General features: G+C 66.9%; 3 protein-coding genes across 3 annotated transcripts; all 3 read left to right on the forward strand.

Moving 5' to 3' along the window:
- Positions 1–1,823: 1,823 nt before the first annotated feature.
- On the forward strand, positions 1,824–9,482 carry CCDC61 (coiled-coil domain containing 61). The gene is made up of 11 exons (XM_066984601.1): positions 1,824–1,979; positions 2,085–2,167; positions 3,321–3,494; positions 4,993–5,108; positions 5,220–5,304; positions 6,270–6,352; positions 8,172–8,263; positions 8,357–8,435; positions 8,548–8,609; positions 9,223–9,283; positions 9,395–9,482. Exons 1-11 carry the CDS (start codon positions 1,832–1,834, stop codon positions 9,480–9,482), a joined length of 1,071 nt encoding a protein of 356 aa, XP_066840702.1. The 5' UTR covers positions 1,824–1,831.
- An 18-nt stretch (positions 9,483–9,500) lies between these two features.
- On the forward strand, positions 9,501–13,410 carry LOC136787411 (uncharacterized). The gene is made up of 3 exons (XM_066984602.1): positions 9,501–9,620; positions 9,728–10,549; positions 13,402–13,410. Exons 1-3 carry the CDS (start codon positions 9,501–9,503, stop codon positions 13,408–13,410), a joined length of 951 nt encoding a protein of 316 aa, XP_066840703.1.
- A 3,351-nt stretch (positions 13,411–16,761) lies between these two features.
- On the forward strand, positions 16,762–22,890 carry NKPD1 (NTPase KAP family P-loop domain containing 1). Its single transcript, XM_066984515.1, has 4 exons — positions 16,762–17,045; positions 20,033–20,183; positions 20,884–21,015; positions 21,106–22,890. The coding sequence occupies exons 1-4, from the start codon at positions 17,025–17,027 to the stop codon at positions 22,749–22,751; spliced, it is 1,950 nt and encodes a 649-aa protein (XP_066840616.1). The 5' UTR covers positions 16,762–17,024; the 3' UTR covers positions 22,752–22,890.
- Positions 22,891–23,553: the final 663 nt, after the last annotated feature.

A 23,553-nucleotide genomic window follows, 5' to 3' on the forward strand; every position in this document is an offset into this window, starting at 1 on the left:
AGCCCCCCTCCCAAATCCCAGGACCCCCTCCCCGTTCCCCACGGCCCCCGTGTCCCCCATAACCCCCCCGTTCCCTGTAGCCCCCCCAAATCCCCACAGCCCCCCCGTTCCCCACAGCCCCCCCAAATCCCAGGAGCCCCCCCCGAGCCCCCCATTCCCATTACCCCCCGTTGCCCCACAGCCCCCCACAGCCCCCCCAAATCCCAGGATCCCCCCAGCCCCCCCGTACCCCCAAGACCCCCATACCCCATAGCCCCCCCCATACCCCCACTGCCCCCCCATTCCCCCCCACCCCCCCGATACCTCAAAGCCCCCCCCAAATCCCAGGATCCCCCCCAACCCCACCAGCCCCCCATACCCCAATACCCCCCCCATAGCCCCCCCAGCCCCCCATACCCCATAGCCCCCGCATACCCCAATTCCCCCCACCCCCCAATACCCCCCCACACCCCCATTTACCCCATAAGCCCCCTAGCCCCCCCACCCCCCAGCCCCCCTATAGCCCCCCCAGCCCCCCCATACCCCAATTCCCCCAATACCCCCCACCCCCATTTACCCCATAAGCCCCCCAGCCCCCCCACACCCCCAGTCCCCCCATAACCCCCCCATGACCCCCCACCCCCCACCCCCCCCACCCCCCAATACCCCACACACCCCCATTCCCCCCAACCCCCCCATAACCCCCCATACCCCATAACCCCCCCATTCCCCCCACCCCCATTCCCCCCCAACCCCCCATAACCCCCCCACAGCCCCCCCACACCCCCCAACCCCCCCCCCATAGCCCCCCCAGCCCCCTCATACCCCCATTCCCCCCTTACCCCCATTCCCCCCCCACCTCCCCCTTGCCCCCATCTCCCCCCAACCCCGCCAGCCCCCCCAACCCCCATTCACCCCCAACCCCCCCATAACCCCCATAACCCCCCCCACACCCCCCAGCCCCCCCATACCCCCCCCCATAGCCCCCCCACCCCCACCCCCCCCCCCCATTCCCCCCCCCCCCATACTCCCATTCCCCCCCCTTACCCCCATCCCCCCCCACCTCCCCCTTACCCCCATCCCCCCCAACCCCCCATCCCCCCCAACCCCCATTCCCCCCAACCCCCCCATAACCCCCCCATAGCCCCCCCACACCCCCTAGCCCCCCATAACCCCCCCATAGCCCCCCCACCCCCTAATTCCCCCCATTCCCCCGATACCCCCATTCTCCCCCTTACCCCCATTCCCCCCCACCTCCCCCTTACCCCCATCCCCCCAACCCCCCAGCCCCCCCACACCCCCCAGCCCCCCCATAACCCCCCCATAGCCCCCCACCCCCTAACCCCCCCCCCACCCCCCCCCATACCCCCATTCCCCCCTTACCCCATCCCCCCCTTACCCCCATCCCCCCCCCCAAACCCATCCCCCCAGCCCCCCCCAACCCCCATTCCCCCCCAACCCCCCATAACCCCCCCATAGCCCCCCCACACCTCCCAGCCCCCCCCATAACCCCCCCATAGCCCCCCCACCCCTAATTCCCCCCCCCATTCCCCCCATACCCCCATTCTCCCCCCTTACCCCCCATTCCCCCCCCACCTCCCCCTTACCCCCATCTCCCCCCAACCCCCCAGCCCCCCCAACCCCCATTCACCCCCAACCCCCCATAACCCCCCCATAGCCCCCCCACACCCCCCAGCCCCCCATACCCCCCCATAGCCCCCCCCCCCACCCTACCCCCCCCCATTCCCCCCCATACCCCCATTCCCCCCCCACCCCCCCCACCCCCCACCCCCCCCCCCCCCCCCTTACCCCCATCCCCCCCCAACCCCCCCCCCCCCCCCCCGCAGGCGCCATGGGGGCCGCAGCGCTGCCTGGGGGCCGAGCTGTCCTTCGGGGGGGGCCGCACGGGGTGCGCCTGCGCCTGGCCCCCGCCGCGCTGGAGGTGGAGGTGGAGGCGCTGAGCACGGCCCAGCGCTGGCGCGGCCGCTTCGACGCCGCCGGTGAGCTTCCTCCCCCCACCCCGGGGGTTATTTTGGGTGGGGGGGGGGGTGTAGGGGAGCGCACCCCCCCCCCCCAAAAAAAAAATTAATTAATTTTGGGGGCAGCCGTGGAGGAGCTGACGCGGCGCACCGGGAACTTCAAGCGCTTCGGGGTGTTCTGCGCCATGCTGGAGGCGGCGCTCACGGAGGTGAGGTGGGGGGGGGGGCCCCAAAATATTCCCCCCCCCCAAAAAAAAACCACACACACAACACCCCCCTCCCGTTTTCCAGCCCCCCAGTTCCGCCGCCCCGGTTCCCCCCGACGCCCCTCCAGCACCCCCAAATCCTCCCCCGCCCCCCAATACACCCCCAGCCCCCCCCAGGCCCCCAAAGCCCCCTGTACCCCCCAAGCCCCCCTGTGCCCCCCCAAACCCCCAACCCCCCCCCAGTGAGCCCCCAACACCCCCAATCCCCTCCCCAGGTCCCCAATCCCCCCAACACCCCCAATCCCCCCCAAGGCCCCCCAACACCCCCCCCAACCCCCCTGTACCCCCCAGCCCCCCCAATCCCCCCCCCCAGACCCCCAACCCCCCCCAATGACCCCCCAACACCCCCCAATTCCCCCCCCAGGCCCCCCAATCCCCCCTGTACCCCACCAAAAACCCCCCCAACACCCCCCAATCCCCCCCCCATCCCCCCCCCAGGCCCCCAAACCCCCTGTACCCCCAAGCCCCCCTGTACCCCCCAACCCCCCAATCCCCCCCCTACTCCCCCTGTACTCCCCCAAACCCCCCCAATGACCCCCCAACACCCCCCAATCCCCCCAGGCCCCCCAACACCCCGCATAACCCCCCCCAATGACCCCCCAACACCCCCCAATCCCCCCAGGCCCCCAAACCCCCCCAATGACCCCCAATCCCCCCCCCCAAACCCCTCTGCACCCCCCAAACCCCCCTGTACGCCCCCAACACCCCCAATCCCCCCCCCCCAGGCCCCCAACGCCCCCCAATGACCCCCCAACACCCCCAATTCCCCCCCAGGCCCCCCAATCCCCCCCAGGCCCCCCAACACCCCCCCAACACGCCCCCAACACCCCCCATCCCCCCCAGGCCCCCAACCCCCCTGTACCCCCCAAACCCCCCCCCCAATGAGCCCCCAACACCCCCCAATCCCCCCCCCAGGCCCCCCAACACCCCCCATAACCCCCCCCCGTACGCCCCCAACACCCCCCAACCCCCCTGTACCCCCCAGCCCCCCCCAATCCCCCCAGACCCCCAACCCCCCTGTACCCCCCAACCCCCCCAATCCCCCCCCAGGCCCCCAACACCCCCCCAATGACCCCCCCCCGCCCCCCCCCCGCAGAGCAGCCCCGCGGTCAGCCTGGAGCTGCTCACCTACGGGGACCTCCAGGCCCTGCGGTGCCGCGGCGGGGGGGGGGGCAGCCCCCCGGGGCTCCCCCGCGCCCCCCCCCCCAGCCTCGCCGGGGCTGGGCGCCAAGCGGTACCTGCTGCTGGTGTACTGCGTGGAGTTCGACAGGTTGGGGGGGGATTTGGGGGGTTTTGGGGGCTGGGGGGGGGGGGTTTGGGGTCCGGGGAAGAGGGGTTGGGGGGGCTGGAGGGGGTTTGGGGGGGTTTTGGGGGGGCTGGGGGGGCTTGGGGGGGTTTGGGGTCCGGGAAGGGGGGTTGGGGGGGCTGGAGGGGGTTTGGGGGGTCTGGGGGAGGGTTGGGGGGTTTGGGGTCCGGGAAGGGGGTTGGGGGGCTGGAGGGGGTTTTGGGGGGTTTTGGGGGGCTGGGGGGGTTGCGGGAGGAATTGGGGGGTTTTGGGGGCTGGGGGGGCTTGGGGTGGGGTTTGGGGTCCGGGAAGGGGGTTGGGGGGTGCTGCAGGAGGATTGGGGGTTTTGGGGGGCTGGGGGGAATTGGGGTCCTGGAGGGGGTTGGGGGTGCTGGGGGGGTTGGGGTCATGGGGGAGGTTGCGGGGTGCCGGAGGGGGTTTGGAGGGGTTTTGGGGGGGCTGGGGGAGGGGGTGGGGGAGAACTGGGGTCCTGGGGGGGCGGTTGGGGGGTGCTGGATGGGTTTGGGGGGGTTTGGGGGGCTTGGGGGGGGGGTGGGGTCCGGGAAGGGGGTTGGGGGGGCTGGAGGGGGTTTGGAGGGGTTTTGGGGGCTGGGGGGTGGGGGAGGAATTGGGGGGTTTGGGGGGTCTGGGGGGCTTGGGGGGTTGGGGTCCGGGAAGGGGGTTGGGGGGCCGGAGGGGGTTTTGGGGGGTTTTGGGGGGCTGGGGGGGCTTGGGAGGGGTTAGGGGTCCGGGAAGGGGGTTAGGGGGTGCTGCAGGAGGATTGGGGGGGTTGGTGGGCTGGGGGGCTTGGGGTGGGTTTGGGGTCCTGGAAGGGGGCTTGGGGGGTGCTGAAGGAGGATTGGGGGGGTTTTGGGGGGGCTGGGGGGAATTGGGGTCCTGGAGGGGGTTGGGGGTGCTGGGGGGGGGTTGGGGTCGTGGGGGGAGGTTGCGGGGTGCCGGAGGGGGTTTGGAGGGGTTTTGGGGGGCTGGGGGAGGGTGGGGGAGAATTGGGGTCCTGGGGGGCGGTTGGGGGGTGCTGGATGGGTTTGGGGGGGTTTGGGGGGCTTGGGGGGGGGGTTGGGGTCCGGGAAGGGGGTTCGGGGGTGCTGGAGGGGGTTTGGAGGGGTTTTGGGGGGCTGGGGGGGTTGGGGGGAATTGGGGGGGCTTTTAGGGGGGTCGGGGGAGAATTGGGGTCCTGGGGGGGGGCGGTTGGGGGTGCTGGATGGGTTTTGGGGGGGTTTTGGGGGGACTTGGGGGGAGAATTGGGGGGTTGGGGGGAGAATTGGGGGGTTCGGGGAGAATTGGGGTCCTGGGGGGTTGGGGGGTGCTGGAGGGGGTTTGGGGGGCTGGGGGGGGGTGGGGGGAAATTGGGGGCTGGGGGGGCGGGGGGGTTAGGGTGAACTGTGGGGGAATGGGGGCTTCGGGGGGGCACCCCGATGCCTCTGGGACCCCCTGACCCCCCCGTGCCCCCCCCCCCCCCCAGGATCCACTACCCCCTGCCCCTGCCCCCCGCCGGCCCCCCGACCCCGACCCCGACCCCCCCCCCCCGGAGACGGAGGCGGCGGCGCTGCGGCGCCTGGTGCGGGGCCTGCGGGACGAGTGAGCTCCGGGACCCCCCTTTTTGTGTGTCCCCCCCCCCGGCGTGTGGCGGTGCCACCGGGCCCAGGGGACGGCCGTGTCCCCCCCCCAAAACTTGTGTCCCCCCCCCAGGCTGCGGCGGGCGCGGGCGGAGGTGCGGGGGCTGGAGGCCGAGCGGCTGCGGGACGAGGCCCGGCGGCGGCGGCTGGAGGAGGAGGTGAGGGGGTGGCCCCCGGTGTCACCCAGTATCACCCCAGTGTCCCCCAGTGTCCCCCGGTGTCACCCTGGTGTCCCCCAGTATCACCCCAGTGTCACCCCTGTGTCGCCCCCTGTCACCCCGGTATCACCCCAGTGTCCCCCGGTGTCCCCCGGTGTCACCCAATGCCACCCGGTGTCACCCCGGCGTCCCCTGGTGTCCCCCCAGTGTCCCCCAGTATCACCCGGTGTCACCCAGTGTCACTCCGGCGTCCCCCGGTGTCACCCCCGTGTTGCCCCGGTGTCCCCCCAGCGTCCCCGGTGTCACCCCGGTGTCACCCCGCGTCACCCTGGCATCCCCCGGTGTCCCTCGGTGTCACCCGCTGTCCCCCAGTGTTCCCCTGGTGTCCCCCGTGTCACCCAGTGTCACCCCAGTGTCATCCCGGTGTGCCCCAGTGTCACCCAGTGTCACCCAGCATCACCCCGGTGTCACCCCAGTGTCCCCCGGTGTCCCCTAGTGTTCCCCCAGTGTAACCCAGTGCCACCCCGGTGTCACCCGGTGTCACCCCAGTGTCACCTGGTGTCCCCCAGTGTCACCCGGTGTCCCCCCCGGTGTCCCCCGGTGTTCCCCAGTGTTCCCCCAGTGTCACCCAGTGTCACTCCAGTGTCCCCCAGTGTCACCCTGGCATCCCCCGGTGTCCCCCCAGCATCCCCCCAGCGTCCCCCAGTGTCACCCCGGTGTCACCCAGTGTCCCCCTGGTGTCCGCCAGCATCCCCTGGTGTCCCCCAGTGTCCCCTGGTGTCACCCCAGTGTCACCCCAGTGTCCCCGGTGTCCCTCGGTGTCCCCCGGTGTCACCCCTGTGTCCCCCTGGTGTCCCCCAGTGTTCCCCGGGTGTCCCTCGGTGTCCCCTGGTGCCACCCCGGTGTCCCCCGGTGTCACCCCGGTGTCACCCCGGTGTCACCCGCTGTCCCCCCCTTGTCCCCAGCTGCGGGAGGCACACGAGGCCCTGGGGACGCTGCGGGCGCGCGTCCAGGCGCTGACGGCCGAGCTGGCGGCGTGCCGGAGGGGGTGAGGGGGCACGGCCCCGACGCTGCCATTGTCCCCAAACCTCTATCATTGTCCCCAAACCTCTATCATTGTCCCCAAACCCCCGGCATTGTCCCCAAACCCCTGGCATTGTCCCCAAACCCCCGGCATTGTCCCCAAACCCCTGGCATTGTCCCCCAAACCCCCGGCATTGTCCCCAAACCTCTATCATTGTCCCCAAACCTCCATCATTGTCCCCAAACCCCTGGCATTGTCCCCAAACCGCTGTCATTGTCCCCAAACCTCTATCATTGTCCCCAAAGCCCCGGCATTGTCCCCAAACCTCCATCATTGTCCCCAAACCTCTATCATTGTCCCCAAAGCCCCGGCATTGTCCCCAAACCTCTATCATTGTCCCCAAACCTCTATCATTGTCCCCAAACCCCTGGCATTGTCCCCAAACCTCTATCATTGTCCCCAAACCTCTATCATTGTCCCCAAACCTCCATCATTGTCCCCAAACCCCTGGCATTGTCCCCAAACCTCTATCATTGTCCCCAAACCTCTATCATTGTCCCCAAACCTCCATCATTGTCCCCAAACCCCTGGCATTGTCCCCAAACCTCCATCATTGTCCCCAAACCCCTGGCATTGTCCCCAAACCTCTATCATTGTCCCCAAACCCCTGGCATTGTCCCCAAACCTCCATCATTGTCCCCAAACCCCTGCCATTGTCCCCAAACCTCTATCATTGTCCCCAAACCTCCATCATTGTCCCCAAACCCCCAGCATTGTCCCCAACCCCCCGGCATTGTCCCCAACCCTGTCCCCAACCCCTCTCATTGTCCCCAAGCCCCGTCCCTGTCCCCAAACCCCAGTCATTGTCCCTAAACCTGTCCCCAACCCCCTGTCCTCGTCCCCAACCCCTGTCCCTAAACCCCTGTCCTTGTCCCCAAATTCCTGTCCCCAACCCCTGTCCCTGTCCCCAAAACCCAGTTATCGCCCCCAAACCCTGTCCCCAAGCCCCTGTCCCCAAATCCTGTCCCTGTCCCCAAACCCCTGCCATTGTCCCCAAATCCCTGCCATTGTCCCCAAATCCCTGCCATTGTCCCCAAACCCCTGTCCCTGTCCCTGACCCCGTCCCCAAACCCCTGTCCTCAACCCCTGTCCCTGTCCCCAAAACCCACTCATTGCCCCCAAAACCCGCTCATTGTCCCCAACCCCATCCTTGTCCCCAAACCCCTGTCCCCAAACCCCAGTCACTGTCCCCAAAACCCAGTTATCGTCCCCAAACCCTGTCCCCAAGCCCCTGTCCCCAAATCCTGTCCTTGTCCCCAAACCTGTCCCCAACCCCTGTCCCTGTCCCCAAAACCCGCTCATTGTCCCCAACCCCATCCTTGTCCCCAAACCTCTGTCCCCAAACCTCTGTCCCCAAAACCCAGTCACCGTCCCCAACCCCCTGTCCCTGTCCCCAAAACCCAGTTATTGTCCCCAAATCCCCATCCTTGTCCCCAAACCTGTCCCCAAAACCCAGTCACCGTCCCCAAACCCCTGTCCCTGTCCCCAAAACCCAGTTATTGTCCCCAAACCCCCGCCGTTGTCCCCAAAACCCAGTCCCTGTCCCCAAACCCCTGTCCCTGTCCCCAAAACCCAGTTATTGTCCCCAAAACCCAGTTATTGTCCCCAAAACCCAGTTATTGTCCCCAAACCCCCATCCTTGTCCCCAAACCTGTCCCCAACCCGTCCCTGTCCCCAAATCCCTGTCCCCAACCCCCCCGCCCCCATTCCCGTCCCCATCTCTCCCCGTCCCCAACTCCCCGTGTCCCCCCCCCCCCCTCACGGTGCCCCCTCCCTCCCGCAGCCGCAGGACCCCCCGCGCCCCCCCGCGGGACCCCCGCCGCTCGGGCTCCCGGGACAGCAGCCGGGGCCGCCGCCGGTCCCCATCGCCGGCAGGTATGGGGACGGGGGGGGACACGGGGACACGACCCCCCCCCCGGGGACCCCCAGGGACCCCCCCGGACCCCCCCCCCCCCTCCCCCCCCCCAGGCCCACGGGCGCCGCGTTTCGACCCCACGGCCTTTGTCCGAGCCCGCGAGCGGCGCCGCCGGGAGGCCGAGCTCCAAAAGTAAGCAGGGGGGGGGGGCGTTGGGGGTGCTGCCCCCCCCCCCAAGGTGTCCCCTTTTTTATGGGGGGGGTCCTCTCCCCCCCCCCCCCCAGCGCCGTCTCCCCTCCTGCAGGCAGCGGCGAGCGGCGGCGCCCAGCGGGGGCAGCCCCGGGGGCCGCGGGCGCAGCTCCTCGGGTGAGGGGGGGCGACGGAGGGGGTGGGGGGCACCAAATGGGTCTGGGGGGCACCTAATGGGGCTGGGGGGGTCAGAGGGGCTGGGGGGGCACCTGATGGGTTTGGGGGGGTAACGGAGGGGTTGGGGGGGCCTAATGGGGCTGGGGGGGGGCAGAGGGGCTGGGGGGGGGGCACCAAATGGGTCGGGGGGGCACCCGGTGGGTTTGGGGGGGGGGTAACAGAGGGGCTGGGGGGGGGGACCTAATGGGGCTGGGGGGGCACCCAGAGGGGTTGGGGGGGCACCCAATGGGTTTGGGGGTAATGGAGGGGCTGGGGGGCACCTAATGGGGCTGGGGGGCACCCGGAGGGGATGGGGGGCACCCAATGGGGCTGGGGGGGGCACACAGAGGGGTTGGGGGGGCACCCAATGGGTTTGGGGGGGGGCACACAGAGGGGCTGGGGGGGGCACCCAATGGGTATGGGGGGGCACCCAATTGATCTGGGGGAACCCAACAAGTTGGGGGGGCTCCCAGTTGGTTCGGGGGGCACCCCCAAGTTGGGGGGGGCACCCAATGGGTAGGGGGGTTGGGCACCCAATAATTTGGGGGCACCCAATGCCCCCCCCCCCCCCCAGCCGAAAGTCTCCGGAGCCGCCGCTCGGCGCTGAGCTCGGGCAGCGAGGCCGAGCCCCGTGGGTAAGTTTTGGAGGGGGGGCACAGGGATTGGGGGGCACCGCTACCCCCCGCCCCCCCCCAGCACCCCCTCTGGGGGGGACACCCCCATTTAACCCCTTCACCCCCTGCCAGCAGCAGCAAGGGGGGGGCCCGCGGCCGGAGACCCCTGAGCTCCTCGGCCTGGAACAGCCCCGGAGAGGTGAGGGGGGGGGGGGGATAAATGGTTGGGGGGGGGGACATGGGGGGGGGCACAGGGATATGGGGGGGGCATGGGACAAGTGCCACCCCCCCTCCTGCAGGCAACCGCGGGGCCGCAAGCAGCTGGCGGGCAGCGGGGCCGGAGCTCGCCGCGAGAAAGGTGAGCCCCCCCCCCCCCTTGGTTTGTGGCCCCCCCCCAGCCCCGATTTTGTTGGTTTTTCACCCATTTTTCTCCTGCCACCCCCCCCCCCCCCCCCCCCCCCGCAGAGAACGTGGCCGAGCTGTGGGACATCGACGCCCGGCTGCAGGCGCTGCAGGAGTGCCTGGGGGCGCTGCACGCCCGGCAATGAGCCCCCCCCACCGGGACCCCCCCCCCCCTTGGGGACCGGGACCCCCCCCCCCGGGGACACCGGGACCCACCCCCCCAGGGACATTTGGGACCCCCCAAGGGACATTGGGACCCCCCCCAGGGACATTTGGAACCCTCTGGAGACACTGGGACCCCCCCCCCAAGGACACCGGGACCCCCCCCAGGGACATTTGGGACCCCCCCAAGGACACCGGGACCCCCCCCAGGGACATTTGGGACCCCCCTGGGGACACCGGGACCCCCCCCCCAGGGACACCAGGACCCCCCCAGGGATATTTGGGACCCCGTGGGGACACCGGGACCCCCCCCCCAGGGACATTTGGGACCCCCTGGGGACACCAGGACCCCCCCCCAGGGACATTGGGACCCCCCCCAGGGACATTTGGACCCCCTGGGTACACCGGGACCCCCCCCAGGGACACCAGGACCCCCTCTGGGGACATTTGGGACCCCCTGGGGACACCAGGACCCCCCCCCAGGGACATTGGGACCCCCCCCCAGGGACATTTGGGACCCCCTGGGTACACCGGACCCCCCCCAGGGACACCAGGACCCCCCCCCGGGGACATTTGGACCCCCTGGGGACATCGGGACCCCCCCCTCCCCTGGGTGCCACAAGCCCCCTTGTCCCCCCCCTGCCCCCCTCCCCCCAGTGTCCCCGGGGGGGGGGGGTGACAGCGGTGGCGGTCACAATAAACTCGCGTGGGCCCCCCCACGGCGTGAGCGTTGTGTCCTTGTCACTGTCCCCAGCTTGGGGGGGGGACGGGGACACCCGGGTGACAACGCGGGCCGCAGCTTGGGGACAAAGGGCCACCCCCCCGCGGTGCCACCCGCGCCCCCCCCGGGGGCTTTATTCAGCGTCACCTCACAGAGACACCCCCCCCCCCAAAATGGGGCAAAAACCGCGGGATTTGGGGCCGGGTGATGTCACCACGGGGTGGGGGGGCGTCAGGGTGACGGTGACACCGCGGCGGTGGCACGGGGACAGTCGGGCACGGTGCCAGGTGCCACCCCCCCCCCCTCGGTGACAACGCCACCGCCTCCCCGGTGTCACGACGTCCCCGTGTCCCCACGTCCCGCTGCCGACGTCCCCGTGTCCCCCGGCCCCCCCCGGGGGCGGCAGGCGGTGACGGTGCCTACGGTGATGATGTCCCGGTGTCACGACGTCCCCGGTGTCACGACGTCCCGGTGTCATGATGTCCCGGTGTCCCAGTGCCACTGCCCTGGTGTCACAATGTCCCAATGCCACTGTCCTGGTGTCACGACGTCCCGGTGTCACGATGTCCCAGGGTCCCAGTGCCATTGTCCCGATATCCCAGTGTCACCATATCCCGGGACCGTGACATCCCAGTGCCACTGTCCCGGTGTCACGACGTCCCGGTGTCACGATGTCCCGGTGTCCCAGTGCCACTGTCCCGGTGTCACGATATCCTGGTGTCACGACATCCCAGTGCCATTGTCCCGGTGTCACGATGTCCCCCCTGTCCCCACGTCCTGGTGTCACGACGTCCTGGTGTCACGACATCCAAGTGCCATTGTCCCGGTGTCACGACGTCCCGGTGTCACGATGTCCCAGTGCCATTGTCCCAGTGTCACGACGTCCCGGTGCCACGACGTCCCCCTGTCCCCACGTCCCGGTGTCACGACATCCAAGTGCCATTGTCCCGGTGTCACGACGTCCCGGTGCCATTGTCCCGGTGTCACGACGTCCCGGTGTCACGACGTCCCGGTGCCACAACGTCCCGGTGCCATCGTCCCGGTGCCACGACCTCCCGGTGCCACAACGTCCCCCTGTCCCCACGTCGCGGTGTCACGACATCCAAGTGCCATTGTCCCGGTGTCACGATATCCCGGTGTCACGACATCCCGGTGCCATTGTCCCAGTGTCACGACGTCCCGGTGTCACGATGTCCCGGTGTCACGACGTCCCGGTGTCACGATGTCCCAGTGCCATTGTCCCAGTGTCACGATGTCCCGGTGCCACGACGTCCCCCTGTCCCCACGTCCTGGTGTCACGACATCCAAGTGCCATTGTCCCAGTGTCATGACGTCCCGGTGTCACGACGTCCCGGTGCCATTGTCCCGGTGTCACGACGTCCCGGTGCCATGACGTCCCAGTGCCATTGTCCCGGTGCCACGGTGTCCCGGTGCCACCACGTCCCCCCGTCCCCGCGTCCCGGTGCCATCGTCCCGGTGCCACGACCTCCCGGTGTCACGACGTCCCCCCCGCTCCCCGCCGCCGCCCCCCCCGCGCCCCCTGCCCCCCCCCGGGGGCAGCAGGCGGCAGGCGGTGACGGTGCCGAGGGTGGCGGCGACGGCGCCCAGGTCGCGGCGCGCCAGGCGCAGGCAGTGAGCGGCGGCGGCCGCCCCGGCCTGGGCCCTCCCCAGGGGCCCCCCCAGCGCCCCCAGGAGCCGCGCGGCCCCCCCGAAGCTGCGCCCCCAGGCGGCCCCCCACCCCCCCCCGCAGCCGCCCCTCGCCCGCCCCCAGGCGCTGCTGCAGCAGCGAGGGGGGGGCCCCCCCCCCGACCCCCCCCGGAGCCTGGTTGGGGCCGGGGGATTTTTGGGGGGGGGGGGCCCCGGGGGGGGCTCCTCGGCCTCGTCCTCGCTCTCCGACGCCTCCCCCGGCACCTTCAGCCCCGCCGGGATCGCCCCCCCCCCCCAAAAACCGGGCCCCCCCCCGGCTCCGGCTCCGAGTCGCTCTCCGAGGCCTCGCCCAGCACCCAGCGTGGGGGGGCGGGGGGGGCGGCCATGGCCTGGGGGGGGGGGGCACGGGGGGGGGGTAAGGGGGGGGAACGACCCCCAGGCCCCCCCCATTTCCCCCCCGGTCCCAGCCCTGTGTGTCCCCCCCGAGCCCCGTGCCCCCCCATTTTCCCCCGTGCCCCCCCGTCTGTCCCCAGGTCCCCCTTATTTGCCCCCACGCCCCCCCCCCCTTTGCCCCCGCGCCCCCCCCCCCATCACAGCCCCACGGGGTTCCCCAGAGCACCCCCAGTGCCCCCCCCCAGCCCCATGAGACCCCCCCCCACCTCCATAACACCCCCAGTGCCCCCCCCAGCCCCATGAGACCCCCCCCACCTCCATAACACCCCCCAGGACGCCCCCAGCCCCATGGGTCCCCCCCCAACCCCCGGGACCCCCCCATTCCCAGCCCTGCCCCCCCCCGGCACCCCCAAAACCCCCATAGGACCCCCCCCATTTCCCCCAGTCCCAACCCCAGGCCCCCCCCCCAAACACCCCCCTGCCCACCCCCCGCCCCATGGACCCCCCCCATTTCCCCTGTTCCCAACCCCAAGGGTCCCCCCCAACCCCCCCGGGCCCTGTGGGGACCCCCCAGCCCCCCCCACCCCCCATTTTCCCCATTTCCCCCCATTTTTCCCCAATTTTCCCCAATTTTCCCCCATTCCCAGCCCCATGTCCCCCCCCCCCATCCCCATTTCCCCCATCCCCATCCCCCCACGACCCCCCCCAGCCCCCCAGGGCCCCCCCACCCCCCATTTTTCCCATTTTCCCCCCATTTTCCCCCATTCCCAGCCCCCCCCCCCCCCCCCACTCCCCGTACCGGGCTTCTCCGCAGGTCACGTGACGGGCACCCCGGCCCCGCCCGTCGCGGCCCGTGACGTTACGTGCCCGGCTGACGCCTCCCGGAAGTGCCCTCACCCGGCATGGCGGCCGCGCAGCGCCGGGCGGGCTGCGCATGCGCGCGGAGGGAGGCGGGGGGGAGGGGAGCGTCTGCCCCCTGTTGGGCGGGGGGGGACTGGGAGGGACTGGGGGGAACTGGGAGGGACTTGGAGGGACTGGGGGGGGGCTGGGGGACTGGATGGGACTGGGAGGGGCTGGGGGGAACTGGGAGGGACTGGGAGGGGCTGGGGGGAATGGGAGGGGCTGGGGGGGACTGGGGGAACTGGGGGAACTGGGGGGACTGGGAGGGACTGGGAGGGGCTGGGAGGGGCTGGGGGCAATGGGGTGGGGTTGGGGGGATTGGGGGGGACTGGGAGGGACTGAGGGGAATGGGGGGAACTGGGGGGGTACGGGGAGGGAATGGGGGGACTAGGGGGGAATGGCGGGGAACTGGGAGGGACTGGGGGGAGCTGGGGGGGAACGGGGGCACTGGGGGGAACTGGAAGGGACTGGGGTTGGGGCATGGGGTCACAGGAACACAGCAGGGACGTGGGGGGGGTGGGGGGGGGACACGGGGTGGGCACACCGCTATGACCGGTGGCTGTCCCCATACCCCCCCCAGTGCTCCCAGTCACCCCCCCCACCGCCCCCAGTTCCTCCCAGTGTCCCCAGCCAGTCCCAGTGCCCCCAGGCAAAACCAGTTCCCCCCATGTCCCCCCCACGCCCCCCCCGTCCCGGTGTCCCCGGGGCCGCGCGGTGAGGAAATGCCGCCGCCGCCCCCGCCGCCCCCGCAGGATGCGGCCCGGCCCGGCCCGGCCCGCGGAGCTGGCACCGGGCGCGTCCCCGTGTGCCCCGGCCCCGTGCCCGTGGTGTCCGCACGGCCCCGTACCCCTGGGTCCCCGTGGCCCCCCTCGTCTTGTTATTTATTATTTTGTTGTTTTGTTGTTTTGTTTGTTTTGTTTTATTTTGTTTTATTTTATTTTATTTTATTTTATTTTATTTTATTTTATTTTATTTTATTTTATTTTATTTTATTTTATTTTATCTTATTTTATCTTATTTTATTTTATTTTATTTTATCTTATCTTATCTTATCTTATCTTATTTTATCTTATCTTATTTTATTTTATTTTATTTATTTTATTTTATTTTATTTTATTATTTTTGTATTTTCATTTTATTATTTTATTTTATTTCATTTATTTCATTTATTTCATTTATTTCATTTACTTCATTGTTTAATTTCATCTTATATTTTATTTTATATTATATTTTATTTAATTTTATATCATTTTAATTTCATTTCATTTCATTTATTTCATTGTTCCATTTCATTTCATTCTAGATTTTTTGTTTTATTTTATTTTATATAATTGTAATTTTATTTCATTTATTTCTTTGTTTCATTTCATTTTAGATTTCATTTCATTTTATATTTTATTTTACTTTTATTTTATTTATTATTTTATTTTATTTTATTTTATTTTATTTTATTTTATTTTATTTTATTTCATTCTATTCTATTCTACTCTATTCTGTTCTATTTTATTTCATTTTTTCATTTATTTCATTGTTTCATTTAATTTCATTTTATATTTTATATTTTATTTTATATTATTTTATGTTATTTTATTTTATTTTATTTTATTTTATTTTATTTTATATTTCGTTTCATTTAATTTCATTTTATATTTCATTTCATTTTATATTTTATTTTACTTTATTTTACTTTATTTTACTTTATTTTATTTTATTTTATTTTATTTTATTTTATTTTATTTTATTTTATTTTATTTTACTTTACTTTACTTTATTTTACTTTACTTTATTTTATTTTATTTATTTTTTATTTCATTCCATTTCATTTCATTATCATGTTCTCATGTCACTTTATTTTGCTTTACTCTCTCATTACGTTCCTTTGCACTAATCCCATCCCGTGCCCCCCGCGGCACCGCTGTCCCCGCTGTCCCCGCCTGCCGTGCGGCGGGCAGGGGGTGTCCCCGTCACCCTGCGGCTGGCCCCGTGCGGGGGGGGGGTCAGCGGTGTCCCCCTGCCCCCAACATGCTCAGGGTCCCCTCAACCCCTGCGCCCTGCACCTGCAGGGTCTGACCCTGTCCCCATCCCAATCCCAATCCCATCCCCGCCCCAATCCCATCCTATCCCAATCCCAATCCCATCCCCACCCCAATCCCACCCCATCCTATCCCAATCCCATCCCCACCCCAATCCCATCCCATCCTATCCCAATCCCAATCCCATCCTCGCCCCAATCCCACCCCATCCTATCCCAATCCCAATCCCATCCCCACCCCAATCCGATCCCAATCCCATCACGTTCCATCCTATCTCAATCTCAGTCCCATCCCATACCCATCCAATCTCAATCTCAATCTCAATTCCAATCCCATCCCATCCCATCCAATCCCAATCCCACCCCATTCCCATCCCATCCCAATACATCCCCATCCCCACCTCCACCCCAATCCCATCCCCATCCCACCCCAATCCCAATCCCCATCCCCATCCCATCCCATCCCATCCCCACCCCAATCCCACCCCAATCCCAATCCCATCCCATCCCATCCCATCCTCAGTCCCAGTCCCAGCCTATCTCAATCCCAATCCCATCCCATACCCATCCCAATATAGTCCCAATCCCAATCCTATCCCCATCCCCATCCCAATCCCAGTACCAATACCAATCCAATCCCAATCCCAATATCAATCCCAACCCCAATCCCATCCACATCCCCACCCCCATCCCAATCCCACCCCAACCCCCATCCCACCCTCATCCATTCCCTACCCCAAGCCCATCCCCATCCCCAATCCCATCCTCACCCCATCCCATCCCATCCCAATCCCAATCCCAATCCCATCCCCATCCCAATCCCATCCCAATCCCAATCCCAACCCCAATCCCATCCCCATCCCCGTCCCATCCCCATCCCATCCCCTCCCCATCCCCAATCCCAATCCCATCCCCATCCCATCCCAATCCCAATCCCAACCCCCATCCCATCCCCATCCCCATTCCATCCCAACACCAACCCCATCCCCGTCCCATCCCCATCCCATCCCCTCCCCATCCCCAATCCCAATCCCATCCCCATCCCAATCCCAATCCCAACCCCCATCCCATCCCCATCCCCATTCCATCCCAATACCAACCCCATCCCCATCCCCATCCCATCCCCTCCCCAATCCCAATCCCAATCCCAATCCCAATCCCAATCCCATCCCATCCCCTCCCCATCCCCAATCCCAATCCCAATCCCATCCCATCCCCACCCCAACCCCCCTCCATTCCCTGCCCCAATCCCAATCCCACCCCAACCCCAGTCCCGCCCCCGGCCCGGCCCGGTCCCGGTGGGGCGCGGGCCGCATCCTGAGGCGTGGTGCTGGGCCCTGACTCAGGGCCACCGGCGCAGCCAGAATTTCTGCCCCGGCCACGCTCCCGCGGCCGCCTCCGTCACCGTCACCGCGCCGGGGCCGCGGGCGGGGCCGGGACCGGACCCCATAAATGCGGGGGCGGCCGCGGGGTGGGGGGACAAATGTGGCCGGAGGGAGCCCGGGATGGAGCCGGAGGGGCCAGCGGTGAGACCAGGCCCGGGGGGACGGGACGGGGACGGGGACGGGGACTGGGACAGGGACAGACAGGGACGGGGACAGGGACGGGGACAGGGACAGGGACCAGGACTGGGACAGGGACGGGGACAGGGACAGGGACAGACAGGGACAGACAGGGACGGGGATGGGGACGGGGACAGGGACAGGGACAGGGACTGGGATGAGGATTAGGAATTGGGACGGGGATAGGGACAGGGACAGGGACAGGGACAGGGACAGGGACAGGGATGAGGATTAGGAATTGGGACGGGGATAGGGACAGGGACAGGGACAGGGACCGGGACAGGGACAGGGACAGGGACCGGGACAGGGACAGGGACAGACAGGGACGGGGACAGGGACAGGGACAGGGACAGGGATGAGGATCAGGAATTGGGACGGGGATGGGGATAGGGACAGGGACAAGGATGGGGACAGGGACAGGGACAGGGACTGGGACTGGGATGGGGGAAAGGACAGGGACAGGGACTGGGACAGGGACAGGGACAGGGACTGGGACTGGGACAGGGAAAAGGACAGGGACAGGGACTGGGACAGGGACAGGGACAGGGACAGGGACAGGGACTGGGACAGGGACAGGGACAGGGACTGGGACTGGGACTGGGACTGGGACTGGGATGGGGAAAAGGACAGGGACAGGGACTGGGACAGGGACAGGGACAGGGACTGGGACTGGGACTGGGACTGGGATGGGGAAAAGGACAGGGACTGGGACAGGGACAAGGACAGGGACAGGGACTGGGACAGGGACAGGGATGGGGACAGGGACAGGGACAGGGACAGGGATGAGGATTAGGCATTGGGACGGGGATAGGGACAGGGACAGGGACAAGGACGGGGACAGGGACAGGGACAGGGACAGGGACAGGGACAGGGACAGGGACAGACAGGGACAGGGATGGGGACGGGGACAGGGACAGGGACAGGGACTGGGATGAGGATCAGGAATTGGGACCGGGATAGGGACAGGGACAGGGACAGACAGGGACGGGGACAGGGACAAGGACGGGGACAGGGACAGGGACAGGGACTGGGACCGGGACAGGGACAGGGATGAGGATTAGGAATTGGGACGGGGATAGGGACAGGGACAGGGACAAGTACGGGGACAGGGACAGGGACAGGGACAGGGACAGGGACTGGGACTGGGACTGGGATGGGGAAAAGGACAGGGACTGGGACAGGGACAAGGACAGGGACAGGGACTGGGACAGGGACAGGGATGGGGACAGGGACAGGGACAGGGATGAGGATTAGGAATTGGGACGGGGATAGGGACAGGGACAGGGACAAGTACGGGGACAGGGACAGGGACAGGGACTGGGACTGGGACTGGGATGGGGAAAAGGACAGGGACAGGGACAGGGACGGGGATGGGGACAGGAACTGGGACAGGGACTGGGGAATAGGGATTAGGATGGGGATGGGGACAGGGATAGAGCTGGGGACAAGGACAGTGACAAGGACAGGGACAGAGGTGGAGATGGGGATGGGGACGGGGATGGGGATGGGGACAGGGACAGTGGGGATTAGGAATTGGGGTGGGGATGGGGACAGGGAGAGGGACAGGGACAGGGTTGGGGACAGGGATAAGGAAAGGGACAGGGACAGGGTGGAGATGGGGGTGGGGACAGGGATTGGGGATTAGGATGGGGATGGGGACAGGGATGAGGACGGGGACAGGGACAGGGGATTGGGATGGGGATGGGGATACAGGGATGGGGACAGGGACAGGGATGGGGACAGGGACGGGGACAAGGACAGGGACAGGGACGGGGATTGGGGATTGGGATGGGGACAAGATGGGGATGGGGACTGGGATGGGGAGAGGGATTAGGAATTAGGATGGGAGGGGAGGGGAGGGGATGGGATGGGGACAGGATGGTGACAGGGACGGGATGGGGTCAGGGATGGGATGGGGATGGGGACGAGGACGGGGTGTTATGGGGTGTCTGTGTTGGCCAGTGGTCCCCGGTGTCCCCAGTACAGGCTGTCCCAATGTCCCCAGTGTCTGCTTTCCCGTGGCCACCCCTGTCCCCAGTACAGGCTGGGCTGTGGTCACTGGTGTCCCCAGTATAGGCTGGTCAGTAGTGTCCCCAGTTCCAGTATCCCCAGTCTAGCCTGGCCACAGCCACCAATGTCCCCAATTAAGGCATTCCCAGTGTCCCCAGTTCAGCCTGTCCCAGTGTCCCCAGCGCTCCCAGTCCAGGCTGCCTCGTGCTCCCCAGTGTCCCCAGCGCCAGCTATGGCACAGCCCCAAGTACCCAGCAGGCCAGTCCCCATCACCCCACCCCAGTCTATCCCAGTCCATCCCAGTCCATCCCAGTCTGCCCTCACACCTCCCAGTCCCCCCCCCCAGCCCCTCCCATTGTCCCCACTGGGGTGCCCAGGAGGGGACGTGGGGGTCCCTGAGGACCCCAGGGACAAGGACGGGGGCTCCCAGGTCCGGGGGCTTTGTGCTGAGCACCCGAAACCGCCCCAAAGCTGCCCAGCATCAGGCAGCATTGTCCCCCTGTCCCCATATCCCTGTGTCCCCAATGTCCCCCTGTCCCCATATCCCTGTGTCCCCAATGTCCCCATGTCCCCGTGTCCCCACGTCCCCATGACCCCGTGTCCCCTGTCCCCATGTCCCTGTGGCCCTGTGTCCTCATGTCCCGTCCTCCATGTCCCCATCTCCCCATGTCCCCCCTTGCCCCCAATGTCCCCATGTGCCCTTGTCCCCATGTCCCCCAATGTCCCCCTGTCCCTATGTCCCCATATCCCTGTGTCCTCATGTCCCCATGTCCCCAACCCCCATATTCCCCATGCCCATGCATCCCCCTGGCCCCACGTCCCACCGTATTCCCGTCCTCTTGTCCCTGTCCCCTATCCCCCTGCTCCCATGCCCCCCGTCCCCCTGCCACCCGTCCCTGTCCCCCCGTGTCCCCCTGCCACCCGTCCCTCTCTGCTCCCAGGGGTGCTGCTCGCCCACGGGCTCGTGCGACGAGAGCCGGGCCTGCCTGGGCTGCGACGAGGGCTGCCGTGGTGAGGGGTGCCACGGCGGGGGGCACCCCTGCGCCCTCTGGGACAGCGACGTCGTGGAGGGGGAGGCTACGGAGCACGAAGGTAGGGGGCACCTGGTGGGGGTCCTCCTCTACAGCCCATAATGTCCTGCGTATCCCGTCCCATCCCATCCCATCTCCATCCCCATCTCATCCCATTCCATCATATCCCAATCCCCATCCCAATCCCCATCCCCACCCCATTCCCATCGCATCCCATCCCAACCCCATCCCTATGCCATCCCATCCCAATCCCCATCCCAATCCCATCCCCATCCCATCATATCCCAATCCCCATCCCCACCCCATTCCCAATCCCATCCCAATCCCATCGCATCCCATCCCAACCCCATCCCTATCCCATCCACTCCCAATCCCCATCCCATCCCATCCCATCCCATCCCCATCCCATCCCCATCCCCATCCCATCCCCATCCCAATCCCCATCCCCATCCCCATCCCCATCCCATCCCATCCCATCCCCATCCCATCCCCATCCCCATCCCCATCCCCATCCCCATCCCATCCCATCCCAATTCCAATCCCATCCCCATCCCATCCCCATCCCCATCCCATCCCCATCCCATCCCCATCCCATCCCATCCCAATTCCAATCCCATCCCCATCCCATCCCATCCCCATCCCCATCCCATCCCATCCCAATCCCCATCTCCATCCCAATCCCATCCCCAATCCCCATCCTATCCCCACCCCATCCCCACCCCGATCCCACCCCCTCGTGTTTCCCCCCCCCCGTCCCCCAGGGACGCTGACGGAGGACGACGTTTACTGCCGCTGCCTCTCGCGGACGCTCTGCCACACGGCCACCCCCGTCACCGTCGGCTTCTACGCGCCCTGCAGCCACCGCCTCTACTCGCTGCTGGACAAGGTCACCGGTGCGTGTGGGTCCCCAACCTCCCCCCCCCACCCCCTCCCCCGGCCTTTTTGGGGTCCCCGGTGTCGCGGTGACCCCGTCCCCGTCCCAGGCTTCATGCGGGAGGAGGCGGCGCGGCGCGAGGAGCGGGAGCTGCAGCGGGGCCAGGCGAAGCCGCGCAGCGCCGAGGGCTGGGGGCTGCTGCTGCTCCTCTGGTACCTGGCCTTCTACAAGCCCGTCATCACCGAGCTGCACCTGCGGAGGAAGAACATCGGCTTCATCTTCATCCGCTTCAGCGCCTGGCAGTACGCCGGCTGCGACAAGCTCTGGGCCGGGCTGGTCACCACCCTCTGCTCCAGCGTCCGGCACCACTTCGGGGCCCTGCCCCTCAGCGTCTACCACGTGATGGGCGCCCGGCCCCGCTTCGCCTCGGGCTTCAGCCAGAAGGAGTGGGTGCTGAAGCGGGACGCCTGCCTGAAGCTCTGGGGGCTGCTGGTGGTGCTGGGCGCGGGGCTGGGGGTGCTGCTGGCGGCGCTGCTGGTGCCCGGCCTGAAGGAGCACCGGGCGCTGAAGGTGGTGGGCAGCACCGTCACCTCGCTCTCGGGCTCCGGGCTGGTGCTGGGCGCCCTGTCGGTGCTGAAGAACCTGCTGGTGAGCGAGAAGCAGAAGATCGAGCGGCTGACCAACAGCGAGAAGTTCACCAGCCAGCTGGGCTTCATGAGCAAGGTGCGCGGCGAGGTGGAGGTGCTCATCGGCTTCCTGACCTTCATGGAGATCTTCGAGCGCCGGCGGCTGCGCGTGGTGCTGGAGATCACCAGCCTGGACCTCTGCTACCCGGAGAAGGTGGCCGGCGTCCTCAACGCCATGAACACGCTGCTCTCCGACGCCAACGCCCCCTTCATCTTCGTCCTGGCCGTCGACCCCAGCGTCATCGTGCCCTGCCTGGAGCAGACGGGCTGCATGAAGGGCCTGGCCGACAACGGCTACCTCTACCTCAGCCGGACGGTGACGCTGCCCTTCTCCATCCCGCGCATGGGCTCGCGCTCGCGGCTGCAGTGCCTGGAGGCGGCGGTGCAGACGCGCGAGGACCTGATGTACCGCGTCATCACCGGCAACGTGGAGCGGCGGCGGCGCGCCAAGGGCCGGGCGGCGGCGGCGCCGCGGCGCGAGGTGGCGGAGGAGGAGGCCGTGCGCTGCATCCACGAGGCCTTCCGCTGCCTCCACGACGGCGCCGACCTCCTGGCCCGCTACCTCCCGTCCAACGGCGCCCAGCTGCGCCGCATCGTCAACACCGTCCCCGTCACCCTCCGGCTGCTGCTGCACCGCGGCGGCCGCCCCCGGGGCCCCGCGCCCCGCGCCGCCGCCGCCTGGGTGGTGCTGGCCGACCGGTGGCCGTGCCGCCTGAGCTGGGTGCTGCAGTGCCTGGAGGACGCGTGGCAGGCACGGCCGCCCCCCGGCTTCGAGGAGCGCTCGCTCTGGGACGTCTTCCGGCAGCACCTGGCCGAGCTCTGCGCCCTGCGGCAGCCCCTGCACAACGCCCTCGGGCTGGACGAGGACCCCGAGCTCTTCGAGGCCTTCCTGGCCCGCGACTTCCCCTTCACCGCCCGCGACGCCCGCGCCCTGCTCCCCGTCACCGTCAACCTGGACCACTCCATCCGGCACAAGATGGGGCTCCTGCGCGGCCTCGACCGCCTGGCCAAGGAGGCCGCCGCCGCCGCCAAGGTGTCCCGCGGCGTGCAGTGTCCCCAGCCCAAGTGACGGCGGGGACGGGGACGGGATGCGGGGACGGGGAGCGCGGGCCCTCGGTCCCCGAGGGGGCGCGGAGCCGGGTGGCAGCGGGGTGGCCCCGTCCCCGCGGGCGGCGGCAGGAGGGTGCCCGCGAGCTGGTGTCTGGGGCGGTTTGGGGCCGGGGTGGGGGTGGGATGGGGATGGGGTGGGGACGGGGTGGGGACAGGGGGAGGATGGGGACAGGGAGAGGATGGGGACGGGGACAGAATGGGGACAGGGGGAGGATGGGGACGGGGAGAGGATGGGGACAGGGGGAGGATGGGGACGGGGACTGGATGGGGACAGGGAGAGGATGGGGACGGGGACAGGATGGGGACGGGGAGGATGGGGACGGGGACAGGATGGGGACAGGGAGAGGATGGGGACAGGACAGGGACAGGAACGAGGTTGGGGACAGGGACAAGGATGGGGACAAGGATTAGGTGGGACGGGGACAGGGAGAGGATGAGAATGGGGACAGGACGGGGACAGACAGGAATGAGGTTGGGGACAGGGGCAAGGATGGGGACAGGGATGAGGTCAGGGACTGAGACAGGACGGGGACAGGATGGGGACAGGGACAATTCCTGTCCCCCTGTCCCCTACGGGCTGAAACCAGCACCAGGAACCTGCTGAGGGGACGGCACTGGGGAGGGTCCAGGGGAAACTGGGAGGGACTGGGATGGACCAGAGGGGGCCAGGAGGTCACGGCCACCTGGGGCCCCAAAAAGGAGCACCCCAGGACGTCTGCGGAGCCTTTGTGGGGACGAATCCCCCCCCAGTCCCTCCCGGG

The sequence above is a fragment of the Anser cygnoides genome, chromosome 29 (genome assembly GCF_040182565.1).
Source record: "Anser cygnoides isolate HZ-2024a breed goose chromosome 29, Taihu_goose_T2T_genome, whole genome shotgun sequence".
Lineage (NCBI taxonomy): Eukaryota > Metazoa > Chordata > Aves > Anseriformes > Anatidae > Anser > Anser cygnoides.